Source organism: Eptatretus burgeri, chromosome 14, assembly GCF_056783735.1.
Source record: "Eptatretus burgeri isolate ZD-2024b chromosome 14, Ebu_testis_v1, whole genome shotgun sequence".
Taxonomy (NCBI): Eukaryota; Metazoa; Chordata; class Myxini; order Myxiniformes; family Myxinidae; genus Eptatretus; species Eptatretus burgeri.
Genome location: NC_140974.1, coordinates 42,737,233 through 42,759,923, shown reverse-complemented (window position 1 = coordinate 42,759,923; position 22,691 = coordinate 42,737,233). Strand labels below are relative to the sequence as shown.

Genomic DNA, 22,691 nt, shown 5'->3' with positions numbered 1-22,691 from the left:
CCGAATTCGGATCTTCACCAAAATCGAATCAATTATTTCTTGTCACACACTCAACGTGTTCACAAAATTTCATCTGAATCCATCCAAACTTTTTGAGATAACTTTTTTTTTTGAGACAGACAAACAGACAGAAAGGGATGAAAACATAACCTCCTTCACCTTTGGTGGCAGAAGTAATTACATTACTGATAAAATTAAACCATGATGTAAATGAAAGAAACACATTCATGGGTAAACAGTTCAACAAAGTGAATGGATGCATCAGTAGATCAACGGATCAATGGAAAGCACCAGTGTAAAAATTAAATAGACAAATACTGTATAATAATCGATTTCTTAAAGGATCGATGTACAATATCGCATGACAAAATATTTCTAAAATTTGAATGAAAAATGATTCAAGATGGACATGTTCTAATACTATCTGGCAGATCATGCCATGGTTTAGGGCCAGAGAAATGCTTAACCCCTCCCCAGTAATACATTCATTCTTCAACTCAATATTTTAATATATAGGTTTTATTGTGTAGTTAATAACTTGTAATAATTAATCACTCATTGTTGTGTCTTGTATGTGCTTCATAATACAGACACAATGACTAGTTGTGCAGGGAATACTACACAATAAGACCTATATATTAAAAGGGTTTAAGAACAAATGCTTTACTGGGGGGGGGGGTAAAGCGACTTTCAGACCACCCTGGACATACAGGATGGCGTAGATGTACGCACACTCGCCATTGAGCTGTCTCATCTAGGTTGGAATCCTGACCCAGCTATAAACTGGCATCCTCGTGTTTCGCAGGCAGGGTGAGGCATCAATGTGTGTGCCATCCCACGGATGAATGTTAAATTGGCGTCCCATCTGCCGGCATTGGTTGGTGAAGGTGAAGGATCACACGGTGTCCTTCACGAAGAGTAGGTAAACTAGCACATTGACCATGTCCAAATCCCTGCTCTGACCGGCTCAGTCAAACGTCAGGCTTGGCCGGCTGGATCATGAAAGGCTCACGCAACACATTCCTCGGCTAACCCCTGAGAAGGTGTTAATAATTGTGGCTGTGAAAGAACAACAAAAGAAAGATTATAATTCAAGGCTATAAACAGCGGTCTGGGGACAACTTTGAAGCATCGTGTACATTCGTGGTTAACAAACTTATGTCTGACCTACATTTTTCCTTCAACCAAACTGATTCGATACTTTCACAATGATTTGATTAAATCTTTTATTTTTATTCCTCACTGTGGGAAAAGTACAGCTCAAAACAATAGTGATTGTAACTTTCCATCAAATCAAATCTTCCATTGGAGGCTTTGCTGCACGAAGCATTTCAAACTACCATGGCAGTTACAAAACCAGAAAGGACATAAATGAGTCAAAGTGGTTAAGCTTGCCTTCGACCCAGAAAGGGAATATTGGAAATTTGATTAGGGTACCAGCCTTCTCGATGGAAAACGGTCTACTCTACATAAGTGTAGTACTACCATGGGATCTCAAACTTTCATCGAGTAGCCGAAGCATCGACAAGACAATGGATACTTTAGTGCTGAACGATCATGCAAATCAAACAAATCAACAATTCTTTCCCTCCTTTGATTTCTAGTACTATGAAATTCGATTCATAGTAAGTTCATTCTTACAGATTGCCAGTTTGATCCCTGACTCAAATTTTGTCTCTTCTTTTTCAGGCCTGGTGTCACGGGTGGTAAAACTTAACAAACCGGACCACTGATTTCTGTGGTCTCTTAAAGAAAGAGGCTCACCATCATTTCTTATGATTGAATGTCAGCATCATCTGACTTGGGGACAATTTTTTTGTTTTGTATTGCTCTTTCAATCAAGGGAGTAAGGGAAGGGGAAAAACAACACGTCTGATTGGATACATCTGCGGCTATCAAGAATGGAACCTGCTTTAAGGTTTTCCTCCAGACCTGTTCTTTCCGTCTCTTCACAAATAGTTCTTGTATCATTAGTAAGGTCACAATTTGGCCGGTTCTCTCTGTTATTTCGAGCACAACTCAAAAGCCTTTCCTGTATCTACCCGTATGAGGGTAATTACAAATTAAATTCACACAAACTGTACTTTCCCTAAGCGAGTTAATGCTGAGTAATGCGCCAGATCACAAGTGGTGGGTGGAAAATGGCAATTAGAGAGAAAGATGAACAAGCTCGAATGAGCTAAGATCTTCGTCCTCTTAATGATGACGTCATAAAAACGAATATGAAGTCATTGTGATGTATCAGGTTTGCGATAAATTATCCGTGCTAATGCCCGGCTTGATTCCCGCAAACAAAATTCAAACAGCTTGCCTAGTTTTGGAGATAATGGTATAGGCGATTTCCATTAGCGGCGATATTATGACGTGAACTTTTTTTTCTCGGAAGAATTTCCAAAATCGGAGATGTAGTGGGGCAGATAACAGCAATTTTTGAGAGGAATCGTGCAAATGATGATACAAGCATCAAATTTGGCACATTTGTTCTCCAGGAGATTCTAATCAAATCTGCCTGATTGGCAATTTGAAAATCCAAATTTTGAAAAATTTGAAAAAAAATAAAACTTCAAGAAAGTCAAGATCACGAATCAATGTTGGATGCTGGCTGAGATTGGTGAATGTTTCAGAAACATCATCAAAGACGTTCCAAGTCTGCCATGCAGTTTTCTTCCCTTTACCGCGGAAGGCAGACATGACGTCACATCCAGTGAACGCATGGAAGTATGGGATCCCTCTCGCTTTCTCAGACCCTATTGCAGGAACTACCTCATGGACTGGAATCCATCGTGCCTTGGCTCCTTGGCCAAAGGCAATCCAAATGTTCTCAAGACCTAGTTCCTGTAAGGATGGCAGTACAGATATTGCTATGACTAGTATGTCCGTGTCATTAGCCTTAATGATAATGGACTTGCTACCATCCGTCGTTGCATCCCTGGAGTGTACTAATATTCGAGTGTCAGCTTCTTCATGACAACATGGAGCCACAGCATCCAGTGACTTCCGTGTGTTGCTCATGGCATCTTCTCCTTTTGTGACAATGACTGTGCTTGTCGTCTGTGCTTCACACATCTTTTCCGCAAGGAAGTGAAACAGCTCAGTCTTGTTGCTGTCATCTCGAAGAAAGCTTCTCCAGTTACTTGGGGTCTTACTGGTTCCTGTCACTCTTCTTCTGATTCCTTGCCCTCTTTTCGACCTTGCCTCGGACTTCAGACTTGACATCTTGTACACATCAAACACTACGTCCACCCTCTCGTACCTGGCACCATAGGATTCCACCTTTGGGATGATGTCTTCTTTGGCATAGTCATCAAATATCTTTGAAGTGCGTGGAGGTCGGGCATTGATAAGTGCTGAGCCATCAATGATGACTGCATCTCCCCTTGGTTCTCTGTCTGGGATGTTCACTTGCGCTCAAAGAATTTCAGCCAGCTGTGACTTCAAATTTTTTTGAAGTATTTTTTTTTTTCAAATTTTTCAAAATTTGGATTTTCAAATGGCCAATCGGGCAGATTTGATCAGAAAGCCCTGCAGAACAGAAATGCCAAATTTGATGCTTGTATCAATTTGCACGATTTTTCTACTATCTACTACACTAATGGTTATTACCCGCGCGTGGGCTCTCTGCATATACATGGCAAGTTTCACGAAGATCCGATGAAAAACTCTGGGTTGTGAAACAAAAATTGTCAAAAATAAAAACGTCATAAAAATTGATATGACGTCATAGTGATGTATCATATGTGCGGTAATTCATCTCTGCTAATGCCATGTTCGATTCCCACAAACAGAATTCAAAAAGCTTGCCTAGTTTGAGATAATTTTTTTAGGCGATTTCCATTAGCGGAGATATTTTGACGTCGTAACTTTTTTTCTAGGAGGAATTTTCAAAATCGGAGATGGTTACTGTCTGCGCAGGGTATTTTTACATATATGTGCCAAGTTTCAGGAAGTTTCGATGAAAACTGTAGGCTGTGAAACAAAAAAGTCCACAAGAACAACAACATGAGGATGACTTAGAGATCCTCCATGAGGATCTAAAAATATGAATGAGCAGGTTCTATAGTTGTGACTTTATGGACACTTTGAGACAATGGAGGTGAACAATTTACTTGAACCCTCAACGAATGTCCAAGCTGACACTCTCACTGGAGCTGTCAATTTTGTTAATTGCCACATGGCATTCTGTAAGTATTTTAAACACTCTCCGGTACTTGGAAAGAAATTGCAATCGTCACTGAAAAGCACCATTGCCCACCCAATAATGGAGATTTGTTCCATCTTCTTAAATGGAAGTATATCTGACCATAAGGGATGCGAGTGAATTTTGTGCAATTGTGTACAGGCGCCTGGACCTGACTTACAACCTGCTATCCAGTCTTCCCGAGGCGGCATTTTCTGCCCTGCCTGATCTTCGCATCCTACTGCTCGGCCACAATCAGCTCGCTCACCTCCCAGGGGACACTTTTAGAGGCCTCAGTCATCTCGAAATATTGGGACTTGAGGTAAGGCTACAGACGTAGCAAATGTGACACCCGTATAACAACTATTCACGTGTGCGTTTTATTTCCTCTTTCTTTCTTGCTCGTTTAAGGGTCATACTGTAAATCTCTTGGAACAGGGAGGCCCCAGGGGTATAACCTTGAGGATTGAGCCGCTGCTGGTTGATGTCAGATAGGAATTTATGACAATTGGGTTTATGGGAATCGGTGAACTATAGTCCAAAAAAACAATGCTGTTCAGTTCAAAATAGAATAGGTTGATGATAATATTGTGTACTGGCTTTAGTAGACCTCTTGATTGTCGATACTATCCCAAGCTTGATTTGAAATCTTACAATGCTGATGTTCTTTTATGATCTTGTGGAATATGATCGTTTTAACCACTTGTTTTTAGCGTTTACAAGTGGATACACTTACTTTCCTATGAGGCTGGTGTATGTAGCAACCTGATAACTTCAGTTTCCCGCTTCTAGATCTTTTTCATGGAGTCAAATATACGCCCACACCACCGTTGGCTGCATTTTCCATCATCATTGGTCAAATGAAAAACTTTGCAGCAAGTTTAGGAAACCGTTGATGTGCACCAAGTCATATTCTTGTCAGTTCTTGCCCAAAATAAACCCCAACCGTTCCCCCTCCCTTCACCCATCTTTCCTTTCCACTGTGCACCTTTCCCAATTTTTTTGTAACAAATTATGTGAAATTGCTAGTGGTGCATGATAAACATTTTGCGATAATTGTGGAGACTACAGTATGAAATAAACATCCTCCCAGTATAGAGAGCAGAACCCTCGCAGCCTTTATCAGCAGGCAATTGGCTTACTCAATACGCGCTGACTTCTCCCAAAGGAACTGCCTTTCAAGAGCATGATAGGCTCAGTTGCCTCTTAACATGTTTGTAAATCCATATAAATCCTCCCACATCAGGAGACTACATAAGCAGCATGCTGTGCTACTAATATACCTCCATGGGGAAGGAAACAGAAAGGGGGACGTGAAGAAGGGTAGTGGGGGTTACAGGGGCAGTACTTGTAATAAAGCATGATATCCTCATAATAATAATATGAAGGTTGCCAGACAATGAATTGAACTGTGCGTTGGATACACTCGAAGGTGGTCTGCCAAATCCACCACCACACGTTTCGGTCTTCGCAGCAGCATGTTAGCAAAGCCACGCCAACAACACGGCTGCACCGGTTGAGCGTAATTGTGCTCGGCGCAGTTGTGCTCATGAAGAGCATTGCTCAGCTCTCTTACCTGGGTGCCAAATACAGACAGCAACACATTCTGGTTACTACTTTCTGATTCATAGGAACTATCCGATGCCGTCGAACTGCATGTGGGGAGACCCGTGGTTTGGGTGTTCCTTTACAAGGCAACGGGCGCTGGCTCTGAAGTTTGAAGTCGAACGGCACACGTGCTCATGCTGTTAACGGTTGTGCTTCAGCTTCGTTGTTGGAGGGAGATTAATGTGATTATGACGTCATGAATAATCGTGTTACATGAAGGAAAACATTGTATAACACAACCGATTTGGTCAGGGCAGTTTGTTGATGTCAGGAAAATTGCAGTCGTTTGGTGAAACCGCTGTTTGCTGCAGACATGTTGTATGTCTCTGTTCAATTATAATCTGTGACTTTATTATCAAGAAAAAATGATAAACTCTATTGTTTTGAAATAAATATTTATCAACTTACAAAATGTAGATCTGTATGATCCGCTTCATAATATTTAGGATTGGCCTGCTCGGTGATCCCATCATACCACAAGTCTCATCATCCTGGGGTCTCGTGGTCAAATCCCACACACTATGACATTGTTGATTTGTCTTGTGTTGGTCCATTATGCATTTCAATAACGCCTCCTCGAGTAATTTGTGACACCTCTGAACTGTTTGATGAAGCATGAGATTCGAATGCGAGTCTTTATTGGAGAGTGTACACAATGAACACATCATCGCTCATATTATTTATTAATTTTTTTCCATCGACTCTATATTAAGGCTACAAACAATCAATGTTTTTCATCGGCCAGAATGGAAGGCGTAATGGTTAGAATGTCCACTCTGAGTGAGTCTGGGAAGTCAGCGGTTTGAACCAAGGCCGAGTCATGTACAAAACACTTTGTACATGGTACGTGCTTGCTCGACACTCAGCATTTAATGACAAAGAACCATAGGTCAGGAACCAGTGCACAGTCTTTATGGGCCTAATGGCCATAGGCCTCCTCTTGTGTTGAAGTTCCTTGGAAGAGTAATTGTAGTGACCTACGCTACCACCAGTGGTCATAGGTTATGTTTTAACCCATGTTTGTCTGTTTGCCCTGTGAGCAAGATTTCCTGAAAGGTTACGGATGGATTCGGTCGAAATCTGGTGGACAGGTTGGGTGTTTGACAAGGATGAAGTGATTCGATTTTGGTGAAGATCCAGATGTGGATCCGGATATCATAATTTTGGCAGTGATTCTTCACCATTGAGAGATAGGGCCAAAATGATATGCATAACGATATCTTAAAACGCTGTGAACGGATTATGACAAAACTTGATGGATGAGTTTGGTAGTTGACAAGAACAAGCCGATTGGGTTTTGGTTATGGTGCAGATCTGCATCAGTGAGATACAAATGGTAAACTGTTCAGCCTGATTGAAGTTGCATTTGTCATACCTTCCAGCATTGCTCTGTCCACCTACGGAGGTTTTGTTTTCACCCCTGTTTGTCTGTCTGTCTGTCTGTTTATGAGCAGGATATCTCAAAAAGTTATGGAACGATTCGGACGAAACTTGGTAGACAGGTTTGGTATCAGACAAGGACGAATTAATTCGATTTTGGTGAAGATCCAGATCCGCACATGAGAATTTAATTATTTCTTTTTACCATTTAGAGATGAGGCCAAAATGATAAATACATATATATATATATATATATATATATATATATATATATATATATATATATATATATATATATATGTATGCATAGATCTCAAGATATCTCAAAGCGTTATGGACGAGCAATGACAAAAACTTGGTGGTAGTGGGGCAACTTAGCTAAATATAGCATAACAATTGTGCATTTTGTGAGGAAGGCACCAAATTTGGCACACTAGTAACCTATCATAGTATGAAAAGATTTGGATATTGGGCCATCTCAAATTCAGCCGCTGATGGCTGTGGCAGCCATTTTCCACTGGCATCAAAAATTTTGAGATGGCCCAATATCCAAATCTGTTCATAATATGATAGGCTACTAGTGTGCCAAATTTGGCGCTTTCCTCACAAAATGCACAATTGTTATGCTAAGTTTCCCCACTATGGATGATTAGTTCGGTGACAGGAACAAGCTGATTCAATTTCGGTTCATATCCGAATCCAGATCTGGCCTCACAGTGGGATATAAAATGTAAACTGTTCAGCCTAGCAGAGGTATGTGCTCCACAAAGTGCCATTCTAGTTTCACCCCAGTTTGTCTGTCTGTCCGTCTGTCTATTTGTCTGTGAGTATGATATCTCGAAAGAGTTATGAACACATTCGGACCGAACTAAGGTGGAAAGGTTTGGTGTGTGACGAGGACAAATGGATCCAGATCCAGATCCGGATACGACGTTGTTTTAAGCGATTCTTCACCACAAGAATCGCTTAAAGATCGGAACCACAAACAACATGTAGTATGATCTCTCAAAAAGTTATGGACAGATTCGGACGAAACTTGGTGGATGAGTTGGGTCGGTGATGAGGACAATTTGATTTGATTTTGGTTAAGGTCAGGATGTAGATCCAGCCTATCAGTGGGATACAAAATGTAAACTGTTCAGCCTGATGAGGTACATGCTCCACCAAGTGCCATTCTAGTATTATTGATGTAAAGCATAGCTTTAATGTGTCTGACAGAACTGTGCACACCCACCTTGTTTATTTGTCATTATTAAACAGTTAAACGCATCACTTTATTGAACTGATAAAAATAAGTCAAACCTTTCTTTATCAGTTTAATAAAGGAAAATAGAAACTGTTTTGTCGATGAAGAATTATTATACAGGTTACAGCCATACAGCAGCAACATTTCCAATGCTCAGATCACGTGTTTGGAATATATATATATATATATATATATATATATATATATATATATATATATATATATATATATATATATATATATATATATATATATATATATATATATATATATATATAGCTGCAGCCATAAGCAGCCGGCTGTCAGGATAGCTCAGAGGTAACACACTTACAGACGTAATGCAGCCATTTTAGCTCTTACACGAGCCTTGACATGGTAAAAAATTTTTAAATAAACTACCTCTTCCGCGAAGGTGGTAGTCGGAGTCCACAAAGAGCTTAAATGTCCCGTAGCTGATAAAGCAGTAGGTTAGGTAACCCATTTCAGAAAAGGTCTCCTCTCATGATGCCTGCTTTATCTTCCTCATTTTCTTCTTCTTATGACATCAACTTAATGAGGTGACATGAGATTTTTTTCCAGTGTTCTCGATCGGACATAGTGTTGACTAAATCAACGCCACTCAGGCTAGTGTCCTTCTCGATGATGTCGCGGATGGTTGTTAGAGGACTCCCCCTTCTCCAGGATTCCTCGGACCTCCAGAGTAGGACTTTCTTCGCTGGTTCTTCATGACGCATCGCATGACCAACAAGGTGTCGTCGTTATTCAGTTTTATTTCTTGTTATTTTATTGCTTGAGTTATTCAATTCTATCTGGTATTGAGGATCATTGTCATTATTCAAATGCTTCTTATTTCACTGTCCATGGTGGCCATTTACCGACGTTATTCAAATTTGTTGGTTCGACCGCATAAGGACTTTTTGTAATGCCGTTGGACCACCGGATGAAAGGGCTATGTCTATCAATGTCTTAAATCTCCAAACTGACACCACAATTCACCAAAAGCAAAAAGGAAATACAATGAAGATTCCCAAGGGTATGCTTGAAAGTCAACGTCAGTCATGGCTCTCACCTTTGATAGCAGCTGCGGCAAATAACTATCACTGAACACAGCCGTCTGCAAATAGTAATTATTTTGACACTAAAGCATTCTTTTTCAGTGTCGGTGGAATCCTTATCGGAGTCGATATTTTCCAAAGGTCCATGTTATCCTCCATTTTCCCCCCAATCGGTGAGTCATCGTGAGACTCAGGTGATCATAAATTACTCAAAAATCACTCTAATAATTTTCGGATGTGTGTTAGAGCCTGCTGCTACAGGTGCAAGAGCCTTGTGTTGCCGTTTGACTAGTGACACAATCAAATAAAGGTGGCCTTTATCCAGTCCAACACCCGTGTTATATGGGATTGATAAACAAGTTGACAAGACAAAGTTTTCTGTCCTGCCTACAGCAAGGCAACCGACGAGAGAATGAGAGAATGAGAATGCCGCAACTCGATGTCCTCCTCTCTGGATTTATCTATCTTTGCAGTTCAATTCGACATAATGCCAGGGAGATCATTAACTATTTGTACTCGGATAACCTGCAGTGAACAATGCCAAAGACAATCCATCGGCAGATTCCATTAAACAAATGGCGGAGAATTTTCAAGGGAACTTGCGATGAACAGATTGAGTAATGGAAGCAGCAGAGCTATTTTAACCCAAAACAGCGTCTATTTTACAGAGCAGAACTGAAAGTCATTTATGATGTTGAAGGAGGATGATGATACAGTATTACTTTAAAACGATGACTATAAGAGTAAAAATTTTTTTTACAATCCATCATAATATCTCTTTGTTGCAGGCGAACATACTGGAGAGTGTATCCGTTACTGCGTTTTTGGGTCTGTCGGCCCTGCAAGACTTGAATCTCTCAGTTAACCGACTTGCCTGGCTGCCTGAACGTCTCCTCCATATATTCCCGCAGTTACATATACTCAGGTGAAACGATGGTTGAAAAAGGTAACCCCACAGCTTGTATGAACAAAACAGAAATGAGGTCTAATGATGAGTAAAAGATTCAAATACATTTTGCCAGTCCATGTTAGACTTGGACTCATGTTTCTGAACTATATGTATATATATATATATATATATATATATATATATATATATATATATATATATATATATATATATATACATATATATATTCTTGCCTTGTCCCACACAGACTCGGTGGTAACCCACTCGCCTGCAAGTGTGCTCTGCTGCCATTTCTCGTGTTGCTGCATACCCTACCTGTGTCCCTCGACTCAGAAACCTCATGCTATAGCCCTCCAGACTTGGCAGGCCTTCCTCCACAACCACCCGACCCTGATCCAACCACTAAAATGTTCAAATTCTTTTCACGACCACCCGCAACCTCAGCGCTTGAGCGGTTATCCCTCACGTGTCCAACTCCTGTCACATCCCCGAATCCTGTTACGTCCCCTTCCCCCCCTGAGGCCACACCGTCCAGTACTCCTGGGTTCATGCCTGTTGTACCAATGATTGGGAGAAGTCCTGACGTTCCTGAAGAAGAAAATAACTGCCTTCCCGGACGATGTTTTACCGATGAAAAATTTATGGACCGTGTGATGCCAACAGCTCCCCATCCGAGCTTAGAGTTAAAGGTGAGTGCTGCTTGGACATTGGGGTTACTATGTGAGTGGGAAGGGATCATGGAGGTATTAGAATAGATGGATGATGATTGGACAAATTAGGACATTCATGATAAACATGAGGATGTTGTACTCATAGGTGTAATTGCACGAGGAAAGACTTGTAGCAATTTTGTAGTTTATTCATAGAAGATAATGCAGACATAAGCAGCCGGCTGGCAGGATAGCTCAGAGGTAGCACACTTATGTTTGAGCCATCTTGTGTGGATTTGATTCCCAGCTCAACTCTAAACCGTTAACCTGGTGATTCACAGGCAACTACTGTGCAGACATCCTACAGGGAGGATGTTAAGCTGGCTCGCAACATTTGTTTGTGCATGTTAAGAAATCCCATGGCAATTTTTGAAAAGAGTAGGCCATTGTGCTGCCAGTGCATGGGCCAAATTCAAAATGTCTTCCCTGCTTGAGGGTTCCTTTGGTAACAACTTGCAGTGGAGCAGTGATTATCCAGATACATGACAGTTCACAGGTACACTGATGTGCCTGGAGGGATACAAGCGAGTAACTAACAACAATCAAGATACCAGAAAGAAGCCATTTAGGCCTATCATGCCTCCATTACTCACCACCGCAGCATTCCGACATCTTTCCCTGTATATGGATATCTCTGTATTTTCATCAATCCAACCGGAAATACGTCATTGCAGATAAGAGAATCAAGTAATGAGATCGAGAAACCACTTTCACTTTATAAAGCCCGTGCTTAGAAGTAGTTAACAACAACATATTTCAACAGTGGCACGATCTCCCACTCTTTCAGTTCGCTTGACCTGAAAAGGCCACGCACAGAACAATATAATCAATCAAACAAAATTGAAAAATGAAAATAATAAATAGGCACAAAGTATTGTCAAATTATTTATTGACGTGATTTAAATTGGGGGAAAAAAATTTTACATTTGTAAATCCGAGCACGTGTAATGAATGAGTAAATTATTATCAATTGTATTTTATTTATTTGTTTAGTGAGCGTTCAGATATAGCACAGTGTAGATGTAGCCCCAAAGTGAAAGAGAAGGTTGTCAATTCGGTTAGATAAAGACACGAGTGTAAATTGGACAAAGCGGCATTTATAAAACACCGCACATGTAAGGGTGAGCGAGATTGACCCTTGAGAAGCACAAACTTCCCTCTTTGAAGAATGGAAACCTGACAACAATCTTTACACAGCCCTGACAGGTAGTAATCTGACATCTGTAAGTGACTTATTCTAAACTCGAATCAATTACTCTCAATCCTGTTCGTTTTCTGAACCCATTTTCTATTGCGTATTTACTGGCTTGTTCATGACCTTTACGAGTTTGTTCGCAACCTAGTTTAATCCCATTCTGCTCGAATGTGCTGCGAAGTCATGATGAGCTTGACGCATTTTGAAGCTCGGAAGCCTTAATACCCTTATATTCAACCCTTTTGGGTGGAGGCTTTTCTTTCTCTTCTTATTAATCCATCCCAAATTTATTGTATTTGTTAATTTTATAGTTATACCCTCTGGGGTCCAAGTGTGCGAGTTCTAACTTTCTAAAATGCCAGCTGTTGATTATCCAACAAATAGTATTGATCGTTCACTATTTTAACATATTTTTGGAGGAATATTTTTGATGGTCGACGCTAAATTAAGCGTTCTGTGTTGATCTTAAGGGGGGAATTAATATGTCACCATTTAAGTCCGTTGGGTGATAGATGATGTTCAGAGTTTGTAGGATACATATTTCAGGACATGATGATCGATAACAGTCAGATTTCAACACTGATAATAACAGTTTGACTCCTGCACAATACTATGGAACATCGTGAACCATGACGTCATGAAACACAACATTATTCAATCTCTAACAAATCAGCGGATGGATGATTATTACCATCGCAATGTACATATTATACCGAGGGGACACATTATGAAATTCCACACCGCGACATAATTGACCGCAACAAATGATATGCAGTATCATTTAATCCTGAACATAAGAATGGCTGATTATCCATGTGACCGCAGGAATTCCAACAATCGGACACATATGTTAGGTAAGTTGACTTTTGAACCTAAAATAATGGCTTCGCATGGAATTACTTGCACAGCAGAACAATGGACATTGACACATACACACTGGATTAACGAGTTACTAGCAAAGAAAACAACGGCATTGTACACCGGCAAGTTACTATCGGCCCACAACACTGGTCGCCATGTATAATCACTGCAGCAACGAAACTATTGTTCATGCAATGGATGACATCAACAAGATGCTGCATTGAGGTATGCGAACCACTGTGGGCAGTAAGGAGAAGCTGACGTTTCGGCCATTACCCTCTTTTGCTCCGATGAAGAGGTCAACGCCCGAAACCTCAGCTCGTGCATGCTTCCCACGGCGGCTAGTACCCCTCGATCAATGGCCTTTTGATTCCATACATTGTTCTACCTGTATGCCAACGCAGATTGACACCAACCTTCATCAGCAAAACTAGTTCATACTTCATCAGTTATTCTTATTGTTTAATTCAAAATCATGACAAAAATACTTTTCACAAGCAACGACTTATCAAAGTAGCTGTACTCGCACACTCGTGTGTGCACGCGTATGCGGGTATTAATTATTCTTTTTTTGACACCATACTGTTTTTAGTCATTTGAATGCTTTTTGTTTTAATCCTGCTCCCACCTTAACTGCTTGATGTGCAGTGTTTACAATACACTGAACATTTTACATGAAGAAAGAAATCACTTTTTCCTCTTTTTTAAAAAATCTTTTTTCATTTCCTTGATTACTGTAAAGACAATCAGTTTTCCAGGTGAAGCTGAATTTTTTTTGTTTTAGAATGTCAAATGCTCTGCCATATTTCCACCATATTGTCACACCTGCTATAGACAGAGAACAAATAAACATTTTTGTCCAACCATCATAAGCACAATACACTTTATTGCCACTAAATTCAAATTAACAGTTGACATAAAATTTGATAGTTACATGCAGTCATTAGATATGCAATTATAGCCTCTTCATTTTAAAAGGAGTGCCTCCATTAACGAGCATTGTTTTCTTGTTATGCCCCGACCCCTCTTTTTTTTTTCATCAACACCACCTCCCCCACTTTATCTCTTCTCCCGATGGTGAACTCTTACTAGTCGGTCTCTCTGAAAGGTGCCACACTCCTGGCAAGAATACCTCGGCCACTTGAACGGTTCTTTGTGCTTTCCCGCTACAACTCTGGCAACTGCATCAAGCTGCGTAAATTGTCTCGCACTTTTGAGAGCATACCGGTGTCAGACATTAGTAGTGAAGGGTTTACTACTTTCTGCATTGCGTCTGTTAAGCGCTCTCATTGTTTGAACCACACATGTTTAAAGTTCAACAGCAGCGGTGCCGTTTGGCCACATAGTTCTGGCCTTGGCTTGCAGATTTCTCCTGGCGAAGCGAGTGAGGAGGCGAGGGGTCAAGCTTTCTTTGGCTGGGGGTGGGGCAATGGTCTCGCTATGGTGGCAGGAGTGGTCATGTTGGTGGTCATGTTAAGCTGTGTGATTTGGAGAAGCAGAAGGAAGGGAGATGGTCACGATGGTGGTGCAAGTGGTATTGGAGTAATGGGAGATCGGAGTGGAACGGACATGACAAACATCAGCGCCACGGAAGAGGAAGATGGAGTACTTTCTAAAGAAGAAGAAATGCCTACGAGACCACAAATGAAAAGCTTAACACCCCCACAAAGACCTCCACCATATCCTTTGAGTCCATCAACAAAATTTACTTCCCATACACCTGTGACTTCTCCCATGCCTGCTGTGGCAACTGGAGGATATGTTGAAGTTAGTGGACATTCTAACATGGCGTCAGGTATTGAGTCACTCAAGTCAGTGCCCCATCAAGTTGAAGCCGGCATCACTGTTTCATCGTTGTTTTCTGCTGTACCCTCCAGAACAATAATCACTTCGGAAGGGTCTTTATCACCATCGGCACAATCAGAATCTGGCACATCTCAGGTGATAATGGCATCACCTCCTCATGTAATGCTTGGAAAAAACAAAGGAAGTTTTGGAATCCCAGCAACCTTAGCAACAACGAAAGAACCTGGACTGGATACAAAAGATGCAGCTTCACTTTTTGTGGATACTACCCCAACAAACAGAACGCCGTTTTGTGGTGCCCCACAAATTGCAGCAATTTCACAGGAGGTTGATCGTGTCAATGTGATCATCAGCAGTTGTATTGACGCATTAAGAGGTAGTAATAGCAGTAGTAGTGGAGGATCAGGTTTGGCAGGAACAGGAAGTGAAACAACTGTTTCTGTACCGCATACATCTTCAGCCCCTCACGGATTCATGCTGCTTCGAGCTGAGGAACTGGCAGCTCTCGCAAGAGGGCCAATGTCCCAAACATGCTCTGCACATCCCTCAACCTCTCGCTCAGTAGCAGTGCCCTCAAATACTTCTAAAATACAGCACAATTTACACCTTACACGTGGTTTTACATCAGTTCCAGATTCTGCTGTATCGTTACTCCCAGCTCATAGCAGCAGCAGCAGCTGCCTGCCTCCTTGTCGTCCACCACGTACACCACCATTGTTGTGGAGAGATGATTCCCAGACATCTCTTTCTCACCCACCAATAACACATCCCATCGAAGTTCATCCGCCGACTGCACATTATCACCTTGCACAATCACCATCGTCTGCCCTTCCGGTTCAAGCCTTGCAGCCTTCATTCTCTCCATCAAGTCCTGAAACGCCGAGCGCCCGGAGAGCTGCTCGTGCTCTTTGGCGCAAGCTGCAGAGGGTCCGAGGCCGGGCTCGAAGGGATGACACGCACATGCAGGTGAGGAGAACAGAAAGCATCAAAGTTCAAATGTAAATTAATCTCTCTCGCAGACCCTCTGTGGAATCTCATTATCCTGCTGAGCTGGTGCATATAAAAAGAAGAAGTTAATTTTCATTAATGGGGTCCTTATGGGAACTGGGTGGTGAAACTCAGTCATTTATTGTAATGTATAACTGGGAAATGACACACAATTAGCTACTCTTTATAAATCTACCATGAATTAATTTGCTTCTTCGAATCGGGATGTTGTTTTCTTGCTGCCTTGGTCGGTGAGATCCCATCCGGTGAAATAGTCATCCAGAGGTCATCATTGAATTGCAAGTCAGTACGTGAACCATATTGTACATCGCATGCAGCAACAAGACTCATTTGTGGTGCATTTATAAAAATCGAATTTGGTTTCCAATCTGGAGTGCAATTTGCCTCTAACTGCTTCCAGTCTCGGTGACTCTAATGCAATAGTTAAGCGAGTTAACCCTGTAGTGGCAGCGTTTTTGTGATGGAACATAAAAACAGTAATTTGTCCCTTGCTATTTTAAATATTGAGCTGTATGCCAGGTTAAAATTGTCTCAATGATTATATTAGCCCATCCTTCCATCAGAGATCAGACACTAACATTATTGATCTACCGACATTTCTGTTATCCATGTCACCAAAACTTCAAGCGGCTGCCATCCTCGATCTCAAAATAACTAGTGACTTATGTCTTTTGTCAACCAATGGGAGTATAATATATGCATTATGCATTGTCGCATATACGGGGTGCTTGCTAATGCAGCCCCACCATGCCGAAGGGATGTTCTTCAAGGATGCCTGATTTAAAGCCACTTTGGAGGCAATTGTTTGTCTAAGTGGTGGCAAGCGATTCTATTCCGAGTGTGAGCTAACCCCACACCAGTTACCAGGACTTTAACGAAATTTATATACCCCAGGGAGAAGCCAACCAAAATTTGCCCTAACAAGCGGGATGCGGTTTTACAGAGCTGACATGTACAGCTTATAAAATAATGACTTATTAAAATAAAAGGACATGGGCACAGGACACAATTACAGACAGATCCAGTGCATGAAGACAGATGACGAATGATGATAAAAATTAAGAAATCCTTAAGCAATAAAAAAATAACTCAAAAGGCCCAGATTCACACTAATACAGGATGAACCAGGCAAGGATTGTTCAAATGCTCAAATGTCCACAAGGGAACAGTTTGAGTGCAAATCAGTGCCGAACAGTACAGAATAGGGCAGTACCGGCAAAGACCGCGGACCAGAAAAATCGTCACCCACAAAAGAGGATCAGCTACGTAGCAGTAACGATCCCCAAAAAGAGTGAGGCGACCCAAAGAGTGTCCCGTCCCCCACCCCAAACAAAAGAGAGAGAAATAGCGCTGTGCCATTGCTCAAATAACTCCTGTCCAAACTCCCTGTCCCTCACGTGACCCGGTGCGGCCTGTAACATGTTGACTTCGTGCTGTTGATGTAATCATGTGGCAGCCCATGACTCCAGCCAATCACAGCGCTCCTTGTAATGAGCTGACCAATAGTGCAACATATTTCCATAGCAAAATGCAGAGGGCCCACCCCAGTTGATGACATGCTGACACTGGCGGTGACGTCATTTTCTTGGGACCACACCAACATCAGAGGGAGAAAAACAAGCTGACATTACAATATTGCCTTTAGCGACTTCATATTATTTGTCGTTTCTGGTATCTCTGCCTTTCCTTGCCTGACCCTTTCCGGTTCAGACTGGGAACACAAATTACGCGACACTTTAACCAAGCTAACTTTTCTCCAGCTCACAGCACCACCTCCCCACAGCATAATCATTGCAATATTTTGTATATATATATATATATATATATATATATATATATATATATATATATATATATATATATATATATATATACACACATATTATATACACATATTATATACACATATTATATACACATATTATATATATATATATATATATATATATATATATATATACACATATTATATACACATATTATATACACATATTATATATATATATATATATATATATATATATATATATATATATATATATATATATATATGTATATATATATATATATATATATATATATATATATATATATATATATATATATATATATATATATATATATATATATATATATATATATATATATATATATATATATATATATATATATATATATACAATCGTAGCCTAAATGTGAAATTTGTATTTCAGCAAAAATGAACTATCCTGCAAAAGCAGTCAGGCACACTTTGACAACAACCCTGTAACCCATACACGTAAAGAAAAAAAAAACTATATTGTAATTAATAAGAGCTACAGTCAACCAAAATGCTGCCAAAAATAACAAAACTCACTCCTATGTTTATACAAAACGGTAAAGAACAAGTTTCAGTCTCAGAGGCGACGTTTAGTTCGTAATGCACAAACTTTTTCCAAGCCAATAAAACTATCTGACATATATATATATATATATATATATATATATATATATTTCTTCTTCTTCTTCTTCTTCTTCTTATTCTTCTTTCGGCTGCTCCCGTTCGGGGTCGCCACAGCGGATCATCCGTATGATCCGCATAGTGATTTGGCACATGTTTTACGCCGGATGCTCTTCCTGACGCAACCCTGGTCGCCTCTTACGACACAGGGATATGGTACACCTATTTTAACCGGGGTATACACCAGCCCAGTACACTGGTACTCATTTCGCCGACCTCGGAAGGATGACAGGCTGAGTCAACCCCCTGGTGTATTAATTCAGTGGCCCAACGGGGCTTGAACTCGGGACCTTTTGGATCCCAAGCCGCTGCCCTAACCACTGCGCCAACACCAGGCTGTGTGTATATATATATATATATATATATATATATATATATATATATATATATATATATATATATATATATATATATATATATATATATATATATATATATATATATATATATATATATATATATATATATATATATATATATATATATATATATATATATATATATATATATATATATATATATATATATATATATATATATATATATATATATATATATATATATCCATCCCATAGAAAGTTTATACCCCTTTTAAAATTTTCACCTTTTGCTGCCTTATAGTCTGAAATTAAATTGCATTAAGTCAGACTTTTTCCACCTATATTTACAAATCGTAACCCACAACTACCAAGTGAAAAACAAATTCTCCAAATTTCAAAAAAATTAATGAAATATACAAAACTAGAATATCTTGGTTGGCTAAGTGTCCACCCCCCTTGTTATTGCAATTGTAAATAAATTATCTCAGGTGTAACCAATCATCTTCAAAATCACACAAGTTAATTGGCCTCCACCTGTGTTAAATTGTTGTGATTCTGATTATTTCAGAATAAAATCAGCTGTTTCTGTAAGTTTCCTCTGCTGGGTAGTGCATTTCACAGCAAAGACTCAACACGAGACCCAAGGGGCTTTCAAAAACTTCCGGGATAAAGTTGTGGAAAGGCACAGATTAGGAGATGGGTAGAAAAATATTTCAAAGGACTTGAATATCCCTTGGAGCACAGTCAAGACAATCATGAAAAAGTGGAAGGCGTATGGAACCACGAAGACCTTGTCTAGATCAGGCCGTCCCTCCAAACTGGATGACCAAGCAAGGAGAAGACTGATCAGAGAGGCCACCAAGAGGCCAATGACAACTTTGAAAGAGCTGCAGGCCTTTATGGAAAAAACTGGTCGTTGTGTGCATGTGACAACAATATCCCAAGCACTCCACAAGTCTGGCCTGTACTGTAGGGTGGCAAGAAGGAAGCCATTACTTAAAAATACCCACCTTGAGTCCTGTTTGAGATATGCAAAAAACCACTCTGGAGATTCTGAAGCCATGTGGCAAAATGTTTTGTCATCTGACAAAACCAAGATGGAACTTTTTGGCCTAAATGCAGAATGTGACATTTGGCGCAAACCCAGCACAGCACATCACCCAAAGAACACCATCCTTACTGTGAAGCATGGTGGTCGCAGCATCATGTAATGTGGATGGAGCAAAGTACGAAAAATCCTCGAGGAAAACCTGCTGCCTTCTACAAGAAAGCTGAAATTGGGACGGAAGTTCACCATGCAGCATGACAACGACCCAAAGCACACAGCCAAAGCCACACTGGAGTGGCTGAGCAACAAAAAGATAAATGTCCTTGAGTGGCCCAGTCAGAGCTCCGACCTAAATCCAATCGAAAATCTGTGGCGTAACTTCAAGATTGCTGTCCGTCAACGCTCCCCACGCAACATCTTTTTTTTTTCTTTGTATACAATGTGGAGGCTCGTATGAGAGCTAATGCACAGAACGTACAACAAGGGGAGCAGGAGATCAGAGGGGTGGGAGAGGGAAGGACAAAACAGTGGGGAACAGAGACTTGAGGAACTCTGTGGAAGGGGAGGGATGGGGTGGGGTACACGGGGTAAACAATATGGACACTACAGTGATTTTCAGGAAGGAATGCAGGGAATTTGAAGGAGGTGGGTTTGGGGTGGATTAATGGGGGGAGAAAAGATCATGGTTTTGGATGGAGGAAGATAAGAGGTGGTGGTGTTTTGAAGACCTGGAGGGAAGAGTGGGATTGAAAAGAGTATGGGAGTTTGTTCCGAAGGCAGGAAAAATGAGGAATTAATTATTTTTTATTAATTTTCTGAAATTTGTAGAATTTGTTTTTCACTTGGAAGTTGTGGGTTACGATGTGTAAGTAAAGGTGGAAAAAGTCTGATTTAATGCAACTTAACTCCAGGCTATAAGGCAACAAAAGGTGAAAAATTTTAAAGGGGGTGTCAACTTTCTATAGGCACTGTATATGATATTGTGACAACTCTTTCTGCCTAAAGGGTGATGCAGAGACCGCCAGAGATGAACTCCCAAGACACTGAGCGGAGGCATTCCGCACATGAGACTGGTTCACTGTGCGGTGTGGTTGGAATGAATTAATTTAGCTCTGAGTGACCGTGCTAAATTAATTTTTTGCTGAATTAATTTAGTGGTGTCAGTCCATGCACAGTTCTGAGGGTGTGTACATTCTCATGGACAATCCTATGACTCAATGTGCAGAGAAATACAATTTTAATAGAACAGGTTTAATAAATAATGGGGATAGGGGCACAGGAAGTGAATGTGAATAAAATATGACAAAGACACCCGATCAGCGCACTTAACCTAGATGGTAACGGTTCTCACAACTATTCTCATGTGGGCAGACTTGAGCAGGGATACAGGACAAACACCAAAGTTGACAGCATTGTGTGGTAGAGGTGTATGCTGTCTTTCCTGTGATTAAGCTGCTGATTGTGGTTACAAACATGCTAACATTCATTGAGAGACAACTGATGAATAATTGTATATAATTTCATGTAAGATTGTAAATGTTCCAAGGAGATTGTACATTTTTAAAATGAAAAGGTGCATCCAAACAAAAAATTAATTAGATCGACCATGCTAATCTAATAATATACCAGCAAGAGTAGATCCAGTTTCACCCGCTTCTCAATGGGCTTTCTCAGGCCCCAAACCCCAAACCTCAATTCTGAATAGACCCCAAACCTCACCACCTGTCTGCTTGTATTCCTAAGGCAACAATTTGTTTCTGTTCACACGTCAGGGTCAATTGAGGAGTGTTTTTCTTTTTTGTGCCGAACCTTAAGCAGACCATCGATGGTTTGCTCTGCTCTTTTTATTCATTGGTATTGTATGTATGTGGGTGAGTAAATGTGTGTTCCTTCTTGTTTTTGTGTTTCCGGGGTCAGAACATGGCTGTCTTCATGTCTGAGTTGGACGTGGTGGTATGGGGGTTCCGTTAAGTGTCGTGCATGTGGGCATGGTGTTGGGGATCAAACTTTGTTGGAGAACAGCCAACTTCAAATGAAAGGCAGCTGTTCGTATTAAAGATGTGGATTCACAGCTACTGTGTTATCAGGTGAAGTGCTATCGCAATGCGAGTGAAACGCCAGGAAGCAGGTAATCAAGCCGGCCTGTTTGATCTTGCTGACACATGTTGCAGTGAACAATTAATGGTGGACTATTAATGCCCTCAAAGGAACTTGGGACGGACACAAAAACGCGACCTACAAAAGGTCTGCCCAATTGAAAATAAAAGGCAGATAGCAAAACATATCTTACCTTCCCTTTCAAAAGATGACATTCTCCATGATTCAGTGCTCCTTGCCAGCAGCTCTTAAGTGGTCTAGCATATTCAACAGCTCAGATTGTGTCCAAAATGGGTTATTAGGTCAAATTGTGAAAGGGAGGAACGAACGGAGGTTCAAATACCAATGTACTAGTTCACCATTAAAGTACTTCTCACGTTTGTTAAAGTTAGAATCCAGATTCAAGTACACTGCTGAACAGTCGATCCTTCAAAGTGCTCTGAAGATTATTTTATCACGTTTATTTAAATATAGTGCTGCTAAAATAGGATGGGACATGTTTGAAATATAAATATCTTTTATTGACAGAAGTTATTTATTCAACTGTATTTACAAATGTAAAGTACAAACATTGGAATTTCATCAGAATACATTAGGTTTTGAAAATGTCAGTTAAATGGCCCCCTTGGTGCATAACACATTCCACTGTTTTGGTACCCCCTCTTAACCTTCATACGAAAGCCTTTAGCAATGGCCTGAATTTCACTGGTAATGTTTTCTTTCAGTTCATTGAGTGTGTGTGTGGCCTGTTCCTGTACACTCTGTCTTTT

At 40.4% G+C, this 22,691-nt stretch overlaps 1 protein-coding gene across 6 annotated transcripts in view; it reads left to right on the top strand.

Moving 5' to 3' along the window:
- LOC147013045 (protein ELFN1-like) overlaps positions 1-22,691 on the top strand; it is a 258,139-nt gene that overhangs the window by 185,509 nt on the left and 49,939 nt on the right. For all 6 annotated transcript variants that reach the window (XM_085854513.1, XM_085854516.1, XM_085854510.1 and 3 more), the window contains 4 exons: positions 4,340-4,499; positions 10,255-10,391; positions 10,624-11,065; positions 14,235-15,914. In XM_085854513.1, the coding sequence (XP_085710639.1) occupies positions 4,340-4,499; positions 10,255-10,391; positions 10,624-11,065; positions 14,235-15,914 (2,419 nt within the window). The remainder of the gene's footprint in view (positions 1-4,339; positions 4,500-10,254; positions 10,392-10,623; positions 11,066-14,234; positions 15,915-22,691) is intronic.